This window comes from Pinus tabuliformis, chromosome 6 (assembly GCF_031772625.1).
Source record: "Pinus tabuliformis cultivar Carrire ecotype Pingquan chromosome 6, CPIR1, whole genome shotgun sequence".
NCBI lineage: Eukaryota > Viridiplantae > Streptophyta > Pinopsida > Pinales > Pinaceae > Pinus > Pinus tabuliformis.
The window spans coordinates 1,688,172,050-1,688,188,273 of NC_142292.1; the positions used below are offsets into that span (position 1 = coordinate 1,688,172,050).

At 38.4% G+C, this 16,224-nt stretch overlaps 1 protein-coding gene across 1 annotated transcript in view; it reads left to right on the top strand.

The window, feature by feature from the left end:
• Positions 1–890: 890 nt before the first annotated feature.
• The window catches only part of UBP5 (ubiquitin-specific protease 5), a 215,448-nt gene continuing 200,114 nt past the window's right edge, over positions 891–16,224 (top strand). The window contains exon 1 of the mRNA XM_089429428.1: positions 891–1,239. Within this exon, the coding sequence (XP_089285554.1) occupies positions 1,100–1,239 (140 nt within the window). The 5' untranslated portion in view covers positions 891–1,099. The remainder of the gene's footprint in view (positions 1,240–16,224) is intronic.

A 16,224-nucleotide genomic window follows, 5' to 3' on the forward strand; every position in this document is an offset into this window, starting at 1 on the left:
CAACTGTACATCCTTTACAAGTATTTCCTGTTGGTCAAGATTGTTCAACACTGTATTTCTTGTTGGTCCAGATTGATTAACATTGTAGTAAGCAACAAAATTCTAAAATGTGTTCCAAAACTACACCCTGGAGTAGGCACATGGGCGTTATAATGTTCCAAAAATTCTAGCTTGTAGATCACTGAAAAAACAACAACTAAAAACTAACACTTACAAAACATTATTTGTATGCAGGCTTAAGGAACTGGAGTTAAGCTTAGAACCCCATCCACTTTGAGGTTTCCTTTTGCTAGATGGACCCCCTCATTCACTAGGAGGTCTTTTACAACATATCTAATTCTTGGAGATATATCCATAAATACAATGATCACATTTTATATGGATATAAATAATTGTTTTAACAACAAGAAAATTGTTCTAATATTTCTTTTTGTCTCTATTAAAATATTAATTATTTTCACAATATGGAAATTTGTTTATTTTATTTTAATCAAAATTCAGAATTTGTAAAGCAATAAATCCATTTATATATTAAAAACAAAATTTAAATAACAAAAAAATAATTTTTTATTACCAAATTAAAAAATTAAAGTAGATTGCACCTTTTCTCAAATTCAAATGTTCTCACCCTCAACTTATTTACTTCCATGGATTGGTTACACATGTTTTTATTTATAATATTTATATTAATTAATTAACCCATTATTTATGAAATAATTATCCCATTCTTTATTTTTCTTAGGTGAAGTTGGAAAGAATCTATAGCTGCTTAGTTGGAAGATTCTAATTTCAATTTTATGGTGTAAAAATAATATGTTAATTTTAACCCTCGATCGATACCATCGCCAAAATTTCAGACCAGTTATTTTTATTTATAGGAATTACATATTTATTTTATGTTCGACAAAAATTCAGCGATGAGCTGAGAACAAACAAATAGTGAACAAACTCCTCCAATGATGAAAATAATGTTACTTGTGAAAACGTACAGGAAATAGTCTCAACAACCTCGGAAAATTTCAGCTCGGAGCCTCTGGCCCTTGCAGGGTTAGAAATTACAGGTTTTCATCTCTGATAAATGAGAATTTTGTTATAGAGGATGGCATTCCCCCGCTCAAATTGTACAATGGAGCGCCCAGCATTGACGCCGGAAGAAGAGAAAGCACTAATCAGGGAGATTACAGAAGCTGCAGAAGGCAACATGAAGGAGGGCGACATATATTATCTTCTAAACTTCAGGCAACCGTCCATCCCCTTAATTCAGCTTGTTTTTACTCTGGTTTAGAAAATTGTCGTCAATTTTAGTTCGAGCGGTCTCTGAATCTGAGCATACACTCAATTAATATTTCCCGAAGTTGAAGGAGACGACCATGGTGAGTGGAGTTCCCATGGTGATTTCAAAGTCAAAACCCAGGGTTTTACAGTAATCAGTTATTTGCAAGAATATCCCACTAGCAGCCAACTGGGTATGCTGATATGTACCGAATTCGGCCTCTTAGGGTTTATTGGAAAACCCTTGCTCATCTGTATTTAGAAAAGGGACCTGTATTTCTCTATCATTTGCACAGATTTTTTGTCAGGTATCTGTGTCACGTGCAATATTTTAGATCGATTGAGCCAGAGTGATGGTTCTTTAGGGCTTGAGCCAACCTCTGGAAACATTCGGTCTCCACTGCCTAAAAAGCTTGGTGACAAGCTGATATTCACTTCCTAATGATCGAGATTGAAGTTGGAGTTCAATCATATTGTCTCGAAATATACAAGGTCGTGCCGAGCTCTGCAGGCATACGCATTGTATGTCCTTGGCGTCTATAAATGTTAGAGCGTGGTGTTTTCAGCTGTTATTGGATGAATTTTGACACTGTGGAGTTAGAATTGTTATTGGGGACGGGCAACTTACTGTTCGGATTTATCATTGGTATTTATGCATTTTGAATTATATGCGATCTGGTCCATGTCCTAGTCAACATTTCGAACCCTTCTACCTGAGATTCATTGTCAGAACTAACAAGGTCAAGGTGTTTGTGAGTGCCCTGTTTGATGTGGAAGTCCACATCTCAATTCCTACTGCTAGAAAATAAACCCAATAGGAAAAGATGGATCCAACAAGTATGCAACTTCGAACTAGTTGATAAAACTGCAAATTGCCCTACCACTTTCTAGTGAGTCGATTTTACTAAATCAGAGTGAATATCCCGGTCCCCTAAAGTAGAAGCCTAAAATGAGATTCAAATTCAAATATCTATTTCCAGTCAGTGTTTTGAGTCTCGACTTGTGCTTTGATAGGACATCATCTGCAGTTAAATATTTAGCCATGAATATTCTCGTTTCTCGGAGCATTGGCTTGTTATTCGTTATATGGTCTTTATTTCTTTCACTTTCTTTTTTGTCTTTCATTTCTGTCCTCATTGCCGATTGAATTTCTTCTATCTGTTTCCATTTTCTCTCGGTAATCCCAGCTTCTTTGATGATTTGATTTCTCCTTCTTGGTAGCTTTACAATATTGCATTGATATATGATTCTTTTTAAATATGTTTCTAGCTTTGTTTCTTTTGCACTTAGTGTTCAGACATCTTAGTTCTCCTTAAATATTGTACATGACATATTTGACATTCTCATTAATAGCTTTTGTTTCTCCATGGAGATTAATGTACTCTTTTTATTTCCTCCTACTTTCTGTTAAGAAGTTTTCAGCCGTTGTTATAGTCTCTTTGTCATTTTACTACTGATATTATCCCTAGCCTCTCGTCTACCAGGCTTTTGTGTATGCCTGTTATTTCAACACAACGTTCTTTAATTAGCTTCCTAATTTTTCATATATGTTACAGTCCATTTATAATAGATGCCTATGACTACATTTCTTTGCTATGCGTTTTTATTGCATTTCTTACCTCAGCTAGCTGTGACACATCAAAATCCTCAATGTGTTAATTAGTCTTACACACAAACAACTATGGCTTCTGAATCTCACTTATTAATCTATTAGGCGATGCTTGTTCTGCCTGCAAAGCTAGAACACTATTATAGGGAAAATCACACAATCAAGACCCTTGACATGTCAAGCATGCAATATAATACATTAAATCATATATATATTGTTATAATGTGCACTATGTGATAGGAGACAAGCCATGTGGGCTGAGTTATTATGACGCCGTGTTGTGAAATGTGAAATGCCTTATAAATATTCCTAGTATTGAGCTCAAGGCTATAGCCCGATTAGTGAATGCATATTAGTCCTGGTAGTGGGCTAGGATCATGGTGTGGTTGTTATGTTTCCTTGGTGTGCTTATGATTATATAAAAGTATGAATAAAATGAAATCTGTAATAATATAATATCCTCCAAAAAGGGTTGATTGAGTAGGCAACAAGGGGACTAGATGCCACAAGAGGGAAAGAGGAAAGTATGTGGATGGGTGATTTGACTTGAAACATGTCCTTTCGGAAGCACAAGATTCTTTCCCATGCTTCCTCATGTCCTCACATCAGTCTGACTTATGTGTGTCCAAAGTGCAAGTTGTCACATCACTGGGAAGGGAGGAGGCCTAATGCAAATAAAAGGTCCTTTCTTGCCTTTCATTATCATTCTTCCACTTTCCATTGAGCATTCCTCTCCCATGCTATGTGTATATGTCTGGGGTTATGGATAAATCTGTGTTTGAATCCATGGCTCTTATGGCTCTCTGTTATTGGCCAAGTTTTTCTAACTTGCGCCTTTCGGTTATTTCTAGAAGGCAACCAGTAGGACTCTTTTTCTCTGCACTGAAGAGCACTTGAATGGGAGAAGATCCCCAAGGGACTGTGGAGCAGAGAAAGGGAAGATTTTGGTTGTGTTCTGTAGGACAGTGGAAGAGAGTGCCCTGGCTGATTGACGGCTGGATGAGGGCCTGGAATGCTTAGTAGCAAGCAGATTGGCTATGTCATGAGTGTAATGGTTTTGGATGAGTGAGATTAGAACCCCGTAGTGGCCTCCTTCATGCTGTTGTAATGTGATTTGGCTTGGGGGTGGAATCCATAGATGATTCCTATGGTTGGGTGGTGAGTCACTCCTCAGCAACATGTTGGGTGGACTTGCCTCCCTCTATAGACAAGTGTTCATGCTTGTCTATCTATGGAATGCCTTCTATTATGTTAATGGATGAATTCAAAATATGCAATGCTATTTTTGTGCTATTTTATGTTGCATATGAATTCTATTTCTATTGCTATTAGAAGTTCGAATTAAGCATAATAGTTGGTTATTAGAATAAGGAAATTTGTATAGATTGCTCTGATGGTCTAGGGAAACATCTGGATTCTGGGGATGTCGCAAAGCAAGAGAAGTAGAAAGCTAAAGCTAAGAGATAGAGAGATAAGATAAGATAAGATAATTTTATTTATGTCCAACTATTGACCACAAAGTAGGTCAAAGGGACTGTTGAGTACAATGATGTCCATACAATGCGGGAGAACCAAATGGTCTCCTATAAAAGATACAATGCATGAATATTAAAGATACAATGCATGAAATATAAAAGATACAGTGCATGAACATAAAAGATACAATGCATGAAATGCCCTGGCAGAGAAGATCCAGGAGCTAATGGGTCTGAGGATCAGACCCATCTCTCCTAACATCCGAGGCTGAATGAAGAACACTGAAGGAAACTCAACAAAGTCTGTTGGCCCGATGAAGAGCCAGTGGAGAGCTCTAGAGAAAGTTCCCTACAGTCAACAATTGAAGACCAAAAGGCAGTACAAACTTCTCTTTAATGTTCCTTTTTGAGCCTTGAGTTTTCAGCATATGTATTCGAGATCTTATACTTGTGAATGGCTACTTAAAGAATTCAGGAAGCAATTGCGATTAGTTAATTGTTTAATTTGCGGCCTTATCACTTTCTTCATGTCAACCATAGGCAATTCTTTCACCTTTGACTTTTTATTCAGCAGGTCCCATGTCCTTTTTGCACTATTTTGGTGGGGGTGTTAGAAATTTTAGTGTAGGTCAGCACAAGTCTAGAAATAAGACTACCATGACTTGAAGGATACTTTAACAATAATTAGAATAGCATCGCAATGATGGTTGAGAAGTCCATGCAGGTGCTTCCAGCATTATCTCCAAATTTCTCAAGGTGAATCTACCATCTGTCTCCATATCTGTCTACAAGTACACATTAGAAGTTGTTATAGTTCAACTCCCAAGTGGTTGTACCACCTCCTTAATTGGATCCTAATAGTATAATTTAGATAGTGACGATTAATAAGATTTTATGGGAAAAACATCTCTTACCCCCTAATGTTAGTGCTTCGTTCTTAAGTACATGCTGGATCTCAACATCAGCGAATTGTGTTGGAATTTCTAGGTAAACAGCATCAGTAATTGCTATAGTCCATAAGTTCAAGTGTCCTCACATTGCCACACCATTTCCTGTGTTCCGTGGTAACTAGATGTGGCCTGCACCAATCTTTAGTGGGACTTAAATAAAGCTGCAATCTATTTAGTGGATCTTCTTAGGTTTTGAACAAGTCTTAAATGCCTTAAAAATTCTTTGACAAGCTTTCAGTAGTTTTCAATAAATCTTCATTTTTCAATTCTTAGATCTCTTGATGGTTTGGTATCAAGAAGCATGACACAAACATATATCTTCCAAGGAAAACCTTGTGTTGAAACCCAAGGGATGCTTCCTCACATTCGTTGATGTTATCCCTGGTAAACCTCTCGGTGTAGACTAGTGCGCCTCACCAGGGAGGGTACAAACCAACACCTGTTGGCATGGAATTAGTCAATTTCCCAACAACATTGGTGACAAACCATTGAGCTGACCTACTGGGCTTCAAAATGTTTGGAACATCTCATCCCACCCTCAAACACTTCAACAGGAATGAAATTGTTGGTGCCTTGCCAGCCCCGATCAACCCATGGGGGCAAACATGTCATAATTGGAACTTATCTTAGGCGAGGAGGAGAACAACTTCAACTCATAACCACCTAAACTAGACCCAGTTAACTTTGTTTGTTGGACATCTTGTCCCATCCCAAAGCACTCAAGTGAGAGTGAGATTGTTGGTACCTTGTGAGCCCCATTCTGACCACAAGGGGCAAACATGTCACAAGCAGGATTTGAACCTGGGTGGGGAGGATAACAACTTTTCCTATTGATCACCCAACCTAGACCCAGTTGACATGATATTGGCAAGTTATTGACTTCACACGCGTTTAATTCATTCGATGAAACAAAGAAAATGGAAATTGTCCCAGGCTTTCTCCAGAACGATGACAATATTTAATTCATATCATATTGCTGCTTATCTGTTCATCCAGATTAAAAGGTTACCATCATTTTTCGGAAAAATGTACACCCCGTTATTCTCTTTTTTATCTGCCATTTGATTCAATGCGACTAGATGTATAACCAAATAGTGACAATTCACTAGGAATCATTCTTTTTGCTTTGCAGGTTTGGAAGATTTACAGTAAACTACAACAGTTTGTGTTGCGCACCCCACAACTTGAAACAAGAACATTTAGATTCAAAGTTTCTGATACATCTCCCTGTGATCACCTTGAAAAGAATTAAGAATACTGGAAATGAAAATTAATTACTTTCTGAAAGTCTCTGTTACTAATTTTCTAATGAGACTTCTTAAAACTTAAGCAGACCAACATTATTGATAAATAATAATAACAATAATAATAATAACTTTTTAAGGTCAAGGCCAAGCCAGACACCAAATTGGTATATGAGACCCCCTTGTTGGTGAGACAAGGGATTCACTTCCATGCAGCGATTTGACTGCTAAAGTCTATGGAGGTAGACATACTCTACCTTCCTCTGGATTCGAACCTGTGACCCCTTACCAGGAAGCACATGTTCTTAAACATTAAGCCCACTCAAACTATACTTTATTTTCACGTTCTTCTATTAAATCACTTCACATTCTTCTATTAAATCTCAACTTGATGGTTTGTTCACTTCTAAGTTTTTGTTTCAGCTATTAAATGTCAATTCGACAATTTGTTCATTTGTCATTTTTTGCTTCAGCTATTGTGATGACTGTTGGTGGCTTCTTGTCAAACTTCCTCAACCTTTCCATTTGTTGGCCATTGTGCCATTCAACTTCTTTTGGCTGAGCCTTTGTTCTGATTACTATCATCGGAGTTACTCCATGTCCACCGAGGACCTTGTATCCAGCTAGGAAATGGGTTTTCTCCATCTTTGGAACTGGATTACAGCTTTAGTCATATTGGACTCACTAATAACTTCACGATTTCCTTTGAGCCGAATTCCATTAGCCATCATGTGAAGAATCCATGATAATTAGCATGCACATCATCATAGTATAGAATGATCATTTATTGTCATTGTTGATGCCACTTCTTTATTGGCTGTCATCTTTTTCCAATTGATGATTTTTTCTTAATAATTCTGTCAGCCACATTCGAGTCGGTTCATTAGACGTCACTTTTGTGCATTGTGGCAAGAGTTTGTCCTCCATTATCATTTAAACATTCTCTTGTTAACCCTTATCTCAGTGTTGGTTGAATGTGTAATCATTATGCTTGGACTAGCATGGGCTTTGGCAGCTCCCACTTTGTTGGTCTCTGGCAGTTGGCCTCCCTTGGTTGAAGCTACTATTGTCAGCTGCCTCTAACTGTACGGAAATTTCCATATACGTTTCAAATGGACAGAATGGGTGAATCTCACTTGACTGACACATTGTCAAAATTCCTCTTATTTTCCCTTTCTTTTTGTGGATGACTAAATTTTTCTAGGCTGCTAATTTTCCCTGTTAGTTTGGATGTTTTGCAGATTCTTCCTCAGATTGGCCCAATTCATGATTAGTGGGCACCTTATTTCTCTAAGTTGATCCATGTGCTTTGACTCTATGAATCAATTGTCTGAGTGTCACTGACTCTAATAAACCTTTACATGTCTTCCATACCCAATTGTATGATTTGTTTTGAAATTTAAGCACAGGGAACTGATTACTTATGGTTATCAGGGCATTGACTTAATTTAATGACCTCGACTTCTTTAGCTTCTTGGATGTTCATTCAATAGGTCCTTCTCTCACCATTCATGTCTCAAACAGGGTCTCCTCTTTATCCTCTTATTTCATGTTTTCTTGCTGGTATTAATCTCTGAATTCTAGCATTTTCAAATGATAGCACATTTGGAATTTGTTCTAGGTCAAGCATCTTTTTGTAATCTTCTAGTTACAAACTTATAGTGTCACACTGTATACCTAAAAGAATATACACACAAATTATTATCTAGGTTGAAAACAAAATGGAGGACATTTAAAGCATAATGACTTGATGCTATGGAGGAAGTAATGTAGTGAATCCAAAGAAGGTCGAATAGATATATATCTCAAACCGTTAAATATACATCTGTATGAAAATACATATGGTTCTCATGATTATTTTAAAGTTTGTGGCTAGAATGTGACTATTCATAGTAATTATATATTGTTTTTTGTGGAAAAAATCATAATTCCTTTTCAACATAAAATGAGATTACATTCAGGAGATGCTGTAAGCATTGAGAATTTTTTTTCTCCAGAAATAAAACTCCACAGCCAACGAGGGCTCATTGCTGCAAACTATCCAGGGATACTGTGCCCCACGGAACCAAACACTAGTGAGCAAATAGATAGTTGTCCAAATTTTTTCTCATCTATAGCTGCCTCATATGACCACACTAGCAGGCCCACAGAAAAGAAAAATACATATAAATCACATTGATAAATAGTGTGTTGCTGACATTAAAGGAGCCTTAAAGACTTCTAGAAAAAAAGTGTTTAAAACAGTCTTGAAATACTAAAGTATGGCTAGATGTAAATTAGAAGCATGTTTCATGTTAAGTCTCCACAGCACGCCCATCTTTAATTTTAGAGATCAGCCAATGATCAGGGGCCGGTTCAGAGCTCCTTTTGACAAATTATTAACCAACCTATTCCTCTCTCTATGAACATGTTGAAAGGACACAAAAGAGAGACGTTTTTATAGCAAGGATCTCATCCCAAACAGGCTGAAGTAAGAAATTTTCCAAATGATCCACTACATTTAAATAATTTATCTAAGCTGCACAAAGCGCCGAAACGTTTCAGAGTTTCCGAAACGGGTACATTTAGAAACGTCACCTCAAAAAATTGGAAACGTTGGTCCAAACGTCATATATGTATTATATAAAATAAAAATTACAAATAAGTGAGTAACACATTATCTTGCAAGCCCCAAGGGTTGGCTCCACTGGTCGAGTCCCCGTTGTTAAGTACCTCGCCGATCCTGAGGTCAGGGTCAATTCTCCTCAACGCCCTTGGTCTGGACTCTGGCCGAAGGGCTTTAAAAGATTCCCTTCGGGGTTGATCTGCCCAGATCTTCCGTGGATCTACCCATGAACCACCTCTAAATAAAAAACACATTATCTTGCAAGAAAAAAGGTAATAAGACCCATAGATTGCAATTTAGAAGGAAAACCAAGACTCTATTAACTTTCATAGATGATTACATGATGGTCAAGTTTCGGAGTTTTGGGTACAGGTACGGCCCGAAACACTGGGTTCCTAGAAGTTTCATGCAACATAATTTTATCACAAGAAGAGAGTCACTGAACACTTGCAGATGTGATACATCCCTTTCAGCTTCTCTGATCAAAGATAACATCAAAGCCATAAGTTCCTTAAGGTTTTTAGTCCCTCAAACCAGGCCTGCTTTGAATTTTAACTTGCAAGAATAAAAAAGGTAACCAATGCCCCTTGGTCCACTCACCTGAGGATACCCTTGAGCAGCCCCATCAGAAAAAGACAAGCCCTTGATCTATCTATGACCTCTTCAATTATCTGCCTGTACCTGAGGGATGTTTTTGAGGATATTTAAGCTTTGGAAGCAGATTTTAATGGAAGAACAAACTTGTCATCAAATAAACAAGCATCCCTGGAAAGCCAAACCCCCCATAGTACTGTTGAGAATTCAGTAGGGCTGTAAGTAGGCAAATTCTTTTAACTTGATAACTGTTTGTGTTACCTTTTTACTTATTAGCTTTGTTCCTTATTATTACAGTGAGCGATATATCAAACAACTACCAAAACAATAACAACAATGACACAATATATAAGCTGCAAGCTAGGGCCAAAACCCATCCTCTTGAATGGAAAACCCGTAAATCTCCTCTTCTTATAGATTCTTCAATTGACGAATACCATGACCTAATGACTTAGACAAATACCCTCCAAGATCAAGATCAATTCGGCCTTTTGCTGTAGTGCCTTCGACCTCTTCATTGTAGATCCAAATTTCTGGTTCACGGCAACTGCTGCTGCTTCTCTTGGAGACTTCGATCTCCCTTGAATAGCCTCATTTTTTCTTCGCTTGCCTTTCCTTGAGTCTTAGGGCTAATGAGACACCCTAAGGAGACCTTAGCTTGCCTTTCCTTCTCTTCTTCTTCCAAGATCGAACCAAAAGATAATCACAACGCAAAAACCCTAACTTCGACCTTTTAAGAGAGAGAGACCTAGCCCAAACAATTCGACTTCTTCGACTTCCTCTTCTTCACATAGAATGAGATGAGTGAGTGTGTAGAATGGAGGACGAGTTCGTCTCTCTCTTCTAAGGGTGGACGTGGCTCTTCATGTAGGCCGACTTGACAGCTCCTTAAGCCAACTTGATCTTGGAGATATTTCGACACTTTAAAGACAAAATTAATTTTTCTATACAAGATACAATGTGCCCATAGGGTCTTCAAAATATGACAATGACTCTTTGACAAATCTTAGAAGCACTCAATGGGTGATTGACTTATAAAATAATTTCTTTTTCAAAAATACATTTCATACTTATGAAGACGATCCTAGTTACACATTCTTCAACAATTACAATGGCAGGCAAAGCTAAATCTCCTTAAAAGCTTGATTCCCTAACCATCAAGGAGATCTTTCGACATAGATCTCAACCCCTGCATGCCATGCCCTGCCTTGGGATGACTAGGATGATCAACTCATACTTTCGTGCTGATCCGCCAGATCAGAGCAACAAATGACAAACAAAGGTCCACAGTGCACCAGATAGTTGAATGGTGAGGCCTTGGGTTTCTCCTCGCCCCTCCCCCTTTGGTAGGCCAACCATTATTATTGAGACTGGTTTGGAGGTGTTAAATCGTGCATCAAGACACAATTTGTTAGGGTGTTAGAGGGATCAACTCTAGATAGATCCACTGTAGGGCGACTCATGTCGGCCAACTTACCTCCTAGTGCTAGAGGAGCAGCCGAAGATCCATTCAGAGTTTCTTTCTTTTGACCTCGGATGCTAGGAATATCCCTCGATTGTACATCTCCTGCAGTATCATATAGTCAGACCACTCAATGGTTCCAGAGGACTTCAACAGTGGTCCATTTCCCAGCTCGCCCCTCTCGCCCTCAGCCATCATACTTAGGAGACTTTGATGCCATTGGATTCATCATCAAATATCTCTCTCTCACTCTCTCTATCTCTACTGACAGTTGAGTTGTCCTATTCTCTAGTCTTGGACAAACTCACTTAGTATTTTGTATCACTATACCTTTTTCATGGTTTTATACATGTGTTCTGAGGCTGCGCTAATATAGGTTTCTTTCTTTATATTATTTTCCGCGTTTTCCATGAGATGCACTTGCACTTCCACATTGTACTCTTACTGGTTGTATTATGCAGTTCCATTGACCTACTTTTGTGGTCATTCTTATCTTATCTTGTCTAACCATCCATTTAGGTTACGTTCCACAGAATTACCTCTCCAATGAAGTCTCTTACCAGTCAAAACTTTAGGCTCTTGCGAAACCTGCCCTAGATGAACTGTTTTTTCACAAGTCTTTCTTAGAGGACATATACTTGGTCCACAACACACTAACATCAAAACGTTCTTGTTGAGAACCAGCCACATAAATTTCCTTTCCTTTTGTGTGTTAATTTTTCATCAATTTTTTTATGCAGCAACTATTATTTCAACAATATCCAATAGCATCCAGTTTAACAATTTCCACTTCTTCAATTTAACCAATGACAGTAGAGCAATAGTAGATAGAACAATTATTCAAATGCACAATGAAAGACAACCAAGAGACAAGAGACACAATATTTGGTCAATGACCAGGGAAAAACGCCACTAGGGGGGAAACCCTCGCAAATCTTCTTTTATTAGATTGTCTTCAAATGTTCAGCAGAGAGAGTACATCATCCAAGAGTCAAAGTCAAACTTTGACTAGCCAATATCCAATATCCAAATATGTCAAACAACTATCCAAATCAGAGACAAAGGAGAGAGATGAAGTCAACAATAGTCAAATCTGATCCTTCTGCAAATCTGGCCCAGTCAACATCAGTCAACAACAGCAAAGTCAACCTTAACCAGTCAATGGTCAAAACAGTCCTCTAGCAACTTGGACAAGGGCAGTCAAACTCGGCCTCAAAAGCTGGTCAAAGTCACCTCAAAATAGTCAGTCAAACTTGGTCAAAGTATGCACTTCTTGCTGCGGTCAAGCCTGTGGTTAGCCCTGAGGTCAATGTTGGTCAACTAGCCCAGATTTCCTTGATCTTTGTGCCCTCCAATGCGGCCTAAAGAAACAGAAAAATTCCACCCAAAAATGCAGTCAAAGGAGGTCAAATACACCCAAGTCAATGCTGGTCAATGCCTTGCAATAAGTCTGAAATTTGGCCAATCTGAAACAGCCACCTGTCCCTTCGCACATGTGAGAGATTCCTTCCAATTTTGAGCTGTACGAACCAATAGAATGAGGAGAGAGAAGATATGTTGTGAGTTGATGAAGTGCCAAATGAGGAGGACTCATCTTGTATTTATATGCAACTTGAGGGGTGTCATTTTGTCCATGAGATGTGTCATTTGACCCAAGGCCGACCTTGACAGTTTTGTATTTGTGGGCTTGACCTAAAAGATCCACATTTCCTTATCCGAATTGAGTGCTTCAAAAGTCAATTTTGGGCCTCTCGAAAAGAGGAATTCAATGTAACGATTATCTCGATCAAATGGGTTGTCCAAAGTGGAATTTGCCCTTAGTTGCACAATTTAATATTGTGGGCATCATAGTTTCGAGACATTTTCCCCACCAACTTAGATCATCCTCCTTAACAGGGATACGAATTGACTTACACCCCAACTTTGGTGTATATTTCCTTCTACCAGAATTTTTTGACCAAATCAATTCATTAGAACAATCTTTTATTCTGACATGGCTAATTTTCAACCTTCTGATGTATTCTCTCCAGAGAACAACTTCTTCTCCATTCAAACCTAGCATCATAACATACTTCCATTCCTAGCTCCAAATTGTTGAAAGGATTGGATTTGTTTTTTAATACTGTTACTGTAAATAGCTTAACAAATAGAAATACCATATACTCTTTATTTGGGTATCTTATACATTGTTGAAAATGTAGCCATGGAAGGTCTTCTGGCTTGTGCCTTAGCCAATGAAGACCTCAAATTAGTCTTTCTCTAGTATGAATGCGAGTTCATGAGACAAACTTCAGTTACGATGAATTGATTTTCCAGTTTACTGGAATGGTCATCAAGATTGCATGTGTAGTGTTGGAGCTTCAGTTAGTTGGAGTTTTCTTTAGTTTGACTACAGGATGAGGTGGCAGTGACAAGTTGAGTTAGGTCGAGTTAAGACTTCAGAGATAAGTGAAGAGAATATGAGTTCAGTAGTTAGTTAAATCGAATCACAACTAGAGGAAATCAAGGAGGAACTCAAGCTAGTCAAATGAGAGCTTGTCCAAGTGTAACTGGGATTTGCTCCAGTTAACTAGCAAAGGAAACTCGCGACACTAGTGTGAACTAACATTCGACAAGGTCCCCTTGCATCGAATTCTATCTATAAAGAGAAGGACGAAGACACAAGATCATAGATCACTCTTTATTATGGAATGTGCATCAGTTGATTATCAACGGTGCACATAGATTTAGGAGCCATAAGTGTGCAAGGATATAGGAGCCAAAAGTGTGCAAGGATATAGGAGGCAAGGATTGTGGAGCAAGGGACCAAGATTCATAGAGTAGGTCAATGCTACTTGGGAGCGGGAGCGAGAAGCAACTTTTTCAAAAGTGTGACAATGCAATTGCTTACTCTCATGTATGCAATTTAAATACTTTTATAAAAGAAATACAGTGTTCCACGGGGACGTGTCCCCCAGGGTCGGGTGCATGCACCCCTTGTATCCAACGCACTCAGGACGGGGGACGTCTGGGGATTCATTTCCCCTCACACCCCTTTTGGAGAGTTGTGGGGAGACACAGGGGGTGCGTTTCCCTAGTGTGGGGAATGCGACTCCCCAAAAGGGGTGCTCCTAGGCTTCCCCCCTCGAATTTGTCTAATAACACTTTTGTTTGTTTGTTTGTCAAGTGGTTTGAGTTCATCAGGCTTGACCTGTGGCTTGAGAAATTGTGAGCTAGGGGCATCTAAGGGTCAAAATCACCCGAGGATCGCACTTGGCATGGGCCACACCAACCCTTAACATGAGCGGATTTTTGCCCACGGAGTTTTGAAGCGATGACCTTCACATCACAGAGTGAATTAACAATACACCCCATCATCGTCTATTCTACGCCCCGTGGTTGTCTAATAACACTTAGTAAATTTTTTTTTGAAAATTCATGTATTAAAAATCTTAAAAGAAAAATAAAAAATAAAACAAAACTTAAAAATAAAATAAAAAAACAAAACAAAACTAAAAATTAAAAAGTTAAAACTTTACCTAGGTTAACTTACCTATTCATTTCCCAAATTCCCTTGCTTGCCATTGAACTCTGCTGAGTACTCTATTGCTTGCTGTCGAGTTGTGCTCTCTTCTTGCTGTCGAGTTGTGCTCTCCTATCGCTATCGAGCTTTGCTCTCCTGTCGTCGAGCTCTGCCCTTTTGCTCGCCATTGAGCTCTTCTAGAATGATGAATGATGAATTTAATTTTTAAATCAATGTAGATTCTAGAATGATGAATGATGAATTTAATTTTTAAATCAATGTAGATTATAGAATGATGAAAGATATGGATAAATGTATTTGAATATTTCATTATTGAATCTCATGGTATGGATGAATGATGAGTATGTCATATGAATGATGTAAGTATCAAAATGAATGATGAGGATGGACCAATGTATGTCTTTATTTAATTCAATTATGAATTTAAATTTTATGTGTGGATCAATCTATTACTATTAGTCTATTTATGCTTTCATTATTGAATATGAACTTGAATTTTATAAATAAATAAATATATATATATATATATATATATACCTCGGCGTTCCACCAAGCATGGGATTAGCCATGTAGCCTCATTTGTTCATGCCTTATTTGAATGGTCTGATAAGGGTCACGTCGGGGAAATGACGGATTGGGTGATTAGATTACACCTTATTATAATAAGGATGGTGGATGGATGACGTGTCCTGGAGTTTCAAGGTGAACCACACTCAGGAGGGATTAGGATGACGCAGGGCCGGGGCATGGGGGCCTCTACACAATCTCAGCTGTTATTGTATTGGCACAGGGTGGTCCCACAAGATAGATTGCTTGAAAAGTTTTACCCCGGGGCCAATTTAGAATGCGCAAGGGTGAAGTGCCGGGAAACAGAGTCTGGGCAATGGGAAAAGTCTCGTCATTAAATAATTTTTCATTTGACCTCTTTGACTAGCCAGCTTGAAGGTTATTTCCTAGAGCGAAATAGTAGCGTATATCGAAAGGAGGCGAGATGATGTATTTCAGGCTGTGGTGGCGAACATGCGAGCCCGACTGTCCATCTATTGGAGCGTTGGCAGACCCACAGAACTGGTAAGCCCGGAAAGCTCATCCAGAGCAAACAAAAATGCGCAAGTGTTAAAGGATGGGTAACAAAGTCTGAAAGACAAGAAAACCAACTGCAAGAGATGGTAGAGGTATCGTTGGTAAGCAATTTGTCAGGTAAGGGAGAGTCAGATTATATATATATATATATATATATATATATATATATATATATATATATATATATCTGTGTTTGTGCATTCCTATATATGTATCTTGCAATGTTGTGTACTGCTGAGGGTTAGGAAAACTTGAGCTGAGAATGGGTCGGCAACTAACACGAACATGCCAAGTGGTGGTGAGGGGCTGATTAGGCTGCCACATGGCAGAAGTTGATGAAACAATATTACAAAGTGAACACTTTTCACCAAGGTTGTGGTGGGGTGTTACAAAAAGCTTCCGATTTG